General features: G+C 48.0%; 1 protein-coding gene across 1 annotated transcript in view; it reads right to left on the bottom strand.

Annotated features, from left to right (window-relative positions):
* The window catches only part of NDUFB1 (NADH dehydrogenase (ubiquinone) 1 beta subcomplex, 1, 7kDa), a 5,361-nt gene extending 4,429 nt beyond the window's left edge, over positions 1-932 (bottom strand). The window contains exon 1 of the mRNA XM_011949792.1: positions 658-932. Within this exon, the coding sequence (XP_011805182.1) occupies positions 658-796 (139 nt within the window). The 5' untranslated portion in view covers positions 797-932. The remainder of the gene's footprint in view (positions 1-657) is intronic.
* Between the last annotated feature and the right edge of the window lie 3,932 nt (positions 933-4,864).

The raw sequence follows: 4,864 nt of genomic DNA, 5'->3' as shown, positions 1-4,864 counted from the left end.
GGCCAAAACAGTGAAACCCCGTCTCTACTAAATATACAAAAAATTAGTCGGGTGTGGTGGCGGGCGCCTGTAATCCTAGCTACTTGAGAGGCTGAGACGGGACAATCGCTTGAACCCGGGAGGCGGAGGTTGGAGTGAGCGGAGATTGCGCCATTGCACTCCAGCCTGGGTGACAAGAGTGAATCTCTGTCTCAAAAATAAAAATAAAAAAGCAAACCAAAAGGGTAAGCTCATCATTTTGGTGCAACGGTGTCGGCTCAAAAGGATTTGCGGTTTGGAAGAGAGCGAGGTTAGCGAGACAGAAGGCTAAGACTTAGATGAATGTAAGCTGCTCGGGGAGGGGAGGCAGCCAGCGTCTTCCCTGCTTCAGGCCAGGCATGGGATACCGGCTAGCGGGCGGTCACTGGGTCACATCTCTACGGACGTTTTCCTGTTATGACAGCCTCAGAAAACTCATTCCAAAAGCTCCGGCCCGGAAATCCCATCCTCCACCAGAAGAAAACCCCATTTTCCTTTCCCTTCACCTTCGCTCGGAAGCCCCGGGGAAGCCCAGACCACCCCCCCACACACGCAAGCACTGAGGGCCTGCCTAGAACCCTCCGCGTCACCCTCGCCGTGATCCGCGGCGCGGCGGCCCTCCAGGCTCCCCAGACCCACCTGCAGCCTCAGTGCCGACAGCGACCCCGAGACCAAGGGCAACGGGTAACTCAGGTACCCGCGCCAGTGGAAGCTGCGACCTCGGGACCTGCCATTCGCCGCGCCGGCACGGAGCAGAGGGGTGACGCCAGCAAATCATACTACTTCTTCCTCCTCAGGGTTGACTCCTTTTTTTTTTTTAGCTTCCAAACATTACCAATAATTTCTGAATACAATTTCGCTCCACTCAGACGAGGCGTGCAGGTGTGAGCGCCGTCGCCTTCCCAAAGCCCCGTGCCCACCCCCCGGAGATGGTCTCGCCCTGGGTCCTCCTCGTTTACGCCGCTCGTCTCCAGCTCCAAAATGGCGGCCGCCGCTGGGGGGCTTCTGCCGGCCGGTAGTGCCCCGCGCTGCTGAGCCAGCATCGGCTTTTCTACCTCTTGAACCTGGATTCGCTTAGGGGTTGGGAAGGGCAGTGGACGGCGTTGGGGGAGGCCTGACAAGGCAAGTGAGGGCAGGAGAAAGGAGCAAGCCTCTGGCGGGGGAAGGCGGCGTCACTGGCCCTCTGGGAGCGACGGGCCCCGACTCCGACCCAGTCTCCCCCGACGACTCGCCCCCGCCGCTTCGGCTGCGACTGTCCCGGTCGTTCCTGGCAGAAGTGGTCAGCGAGGGAAAGAGAAGTGACTTCTCCATGGGTTTCAAGCTCCCAGCTGTTTTGCGGCAGCTCGTACGGTTCCCTCCCGGGATCTTCTTTCCTCCTTTCTGCTTCCCTCTGCTTACCCTTTCATCTCTTGGCGCTGGAGGAGTTAAGCCGACGCCAGCTTTAGCTGCTTAGCCTCGTGGCTACGGCGTTCTCAGCCTCCCCCGCTCGGGCTCTTCCCGTCGTTTTGGGTTGAGAGACCACGAGGTTACTAAGCTCTGGGCACCGCGTAGGCGTCCTTTTAGTTCATTGACTCCAGAGACCTTTCGGCTGTTTGTACCACGCTGTACTAAAAGGGTCTCGGCCCTTCGCGCCCTCCCGCCATCACCTCCCAGCGCTTCCACTATCCCTGTGAAGTTATAATTCTTTTTTGACTTCGTACTGTTTTACGTGCTCTTTAGAAAACAAGAGGTCAGATTGTAACCCCGGCAAGTCTGGCCTCCTGTGAACAGGAGAACCTGAGCTATCATTTATACCCATCCCCTAATTTTTAATTTTACAATCCGTTTAACCCCTTTCTTTTTTTCCTTTCTTTTTCTTTCTTTCTTCTTCTTCTTCTTCTTCTTCTTTTTTTTTTTTTTTAATAGAGACGGGGTTTCACTGTGTTGCCCAGGCTGGTGTCGAACTCCTGGGCCCAAGAGAACCTCCCATTTTGGCCTGTGCTGGGATTACAGGCGTGAGCCACCATGCCCGGCCTTGCAACCCCAGTATGAAATTGCTGCTTTCCCTCAACTGACAGGAAAGAGACTTCCCCACTCAGTGAGCTCCAGGGCTAACCCAAACTCCTCTGTTTTCCCTTGGATTTTGCTTAGTTCACCTTAGTTGTCATCAACATGCACGGTCATGATTTTTTATTTTTTATTTTTGAGAAGGAATCTCGCTGTGTTGCGCAGGCTGGAGTACAGTGTCAGGATTCTCGGCGCACTGCAACCTCTGCCTCCCGGGTTCAAGTGATTCTCCTGCCTCAGACTCACGAGTAGCTAGGCGTACAGGCGCGCACCACCACTCCCCACTAATTTTTGTAGTTTTAGTAGAGACAAGGTTTCACCTTGTTGGCCAGGATGATCCGCCCGCCTCAGCCTCCCAAAGTGCAGGGATTACAGGTGTGAGCCACCGCGCCCAGCTGATTTATTATTTGAGACCGGGTCTCGCTCTGTCCCCCAGGCTGGAGTGCAGTGGTGCCATCTCAGCTCACTGCAACTTCCGCCTCCCGGGCTCAAGCAATCCTCCCAGCTCAGCCTCCCAAGTAGCTGGGGTCACCAGCGCAGCCACCGCGCCCGACTACTTTTTTGTGTTTTTAGTAGAGATGGGGTTTTGCCATGTTGCCCAGGCTGCTCTGGAACTCCTGAGCTCAAGCGATCTGCCTTCCTCGGCCTCCCAAAGTGTTGAGATTACAGGCCCAAGCGACTGCGCCAATCAACATGCACGATCATTATTGAGAGGGCAAGTAACTGTGAGATACTGGGTACTGGATATACAAAGATAATCACTTTTACTCCTCTATACATTGAACATCCATTCAACAAATACTTTATGTGCCCCCTTTATAACAAAATAACTTTGGTTAGGGCAACAAAAAGGCTTTATAAAGAAGTAAATATGTGAGTTGGGTCATGTAGCATCAAAAGGAATTTGCTGAGCTCAAAAGGAGAAGGTAATTTCGGGATTCAGTACAGGAATATAGAACTTTGAGAAGCTTTAGCATACTTAGGGAGAGTGGGATAATCAACCTGCTTGAGCATTTAGTGCATGAGTGATTGGTGAAGCAAGAGGTAGGTTAAGATCATCTTGTGAAGGATCTTGATTTCCAATAGGGAGTTGAGATTTTATTCATTAGTTAGCAGGAATCCAGTGGATATTTTGTGCAAGGAGTGAGCAGGAGGATATTTGTTTTTTTAGGATGGTCTCTGACACCTATATGGAGGATCAGCTGGGAACAGAAAAACTAGATAAAAGGAAATTGGCAATCATTCAGGTAAGGCAATGAGGGCCTCCATGGAGGCAGGACATAAAGGAGGTCAGAGAGACACTAAGTAAATGTCAAATGGGATTCACCTGCTGACTGCTAAGTTAATGGTAAGAAGGTGACTTGAGTTTTTATTCTGGGAGAGTAAATGGTTGGCAATACTATTAAAACTTAGTCTGAGACATGCACACAAATATAGGATGGTGCCAACCCGCACTTTAGGGGTGACAACACGATGCTCTAGAGTGTCAAGCTGGTTTTTATGATCTGGAGTCTAGATCTGCACTGTTATAGTAGTCACTAGCCACATGTAGCTACTGAGCACTTCAGATGTGGTTAGTCTAATTGAAATGTGCTGTAAATATAAAATACACAGTGGATTTTGAAGATTTAATATGAAAATGTAAAATATTCAACATGATTACATGTTGAAATAATATTTTGGTTCTACTGGGTTAAATAAAATACATTAAAATTCACCCGTTTCTTTTTCACTTTTCCATGTGACCATGAAGAAATTTAAAAGTAGTTTGTGGCATGCATTATATGTCTGTTGACAGAGCTGTGCTAGTCTAGACTAGATGTGGGAATTTGTAAGGAGGTGGAATATGAGCTGGGCCCAAAGACATTGAGCAGTGATGTCAGGGTGACTTCCTGGCAACTTCCATTGCCAGTTAAGGCATTTGGTTTGTCTTTTCTCAAGCAGTAAGAAGCCTTCAAAGATTTCTGAGCAAGGGATAATATGTGCAGGGTATTTCTGAAGATGAATCTGGTAGCAATGTTTAGCTTGAATGAAGGGAGGAAAGGAGGCAGAGAAACTGAGAAACCCAAACATAAGGTAGTGAGGCCCTTCCTGTATTAGGGTACTGGCAGTAGGGATAGAAAGGGAATGATATGCAAATCGTTGCTAAGTGAAGAATAATCAGGAGGTGGTAATAATAGACTGTCCCAGAAGTGAAGAATCAGCATGTAGCATTCCAAGCCTTGGTTACTTAGATAACAACTAATGTATTCATGTCGCAGAGCTGTAAAATACAATTTGAGACTGAAGAAATGTGGTCTCAAGGTGGAATCAGCAAAGTTAGGAAGGAGTGGTCCACTAAATACTTTCTCTTTTTATCACCCTGCTTTCTGTATCATCTTATCAATCATACACACCAGCTAATATCGCCAAAATACAGAATTACCTACATCATGCCATCTTTCTACTTGATAATGAGTTTTAAAATGTTTCTGTTGCCTGCAGGACTAGGTTCACAGTTTCCAAGGCCTTTCATTATCTGACCCCTTTCTGTTCATTAGGCCTTATCTTTTATTTTCTGCTTTTGTGAATGTGTGCCAGGCTAGTTTTTTCACTGGTACTTTAAAACTTTTTACTCAAAAGTGTGGAGATCTGAGATCTCTGGTACTCCCCTTTACTGCTGTTATTCCTCTGAGTACATTCTCTTTGTTTCTACCCATGTCTTATCAATCCTTAGTGAGTAATCTTAAATCCCACCTCTTCTATGATTCTCAATAACATAAGGTAATGTCAACTTAAAAAAAAAAACCTACTAAATAAA

The sequence above is a fragment of the Colobus angolensis genome, unplaced genomic scaffold (assembly GCF_000951035.1).
Source record: "Colobus angolensis palliatus isolate OR3802 unplaced genomic scaffold, Cang.pa_1.0 Scaffold3, whole genome shotgun sequence".
NCBI classification, from domain to species: domain Eukaryota; kingdom Metazoa; phylum Chordata; class Mammalia; order Primates; family Cercopithecidae; genus Colobus; species Colobus angolensis.
This window is presented reverse-complemented; position numbering and strand designations above follow the sequence as displayed.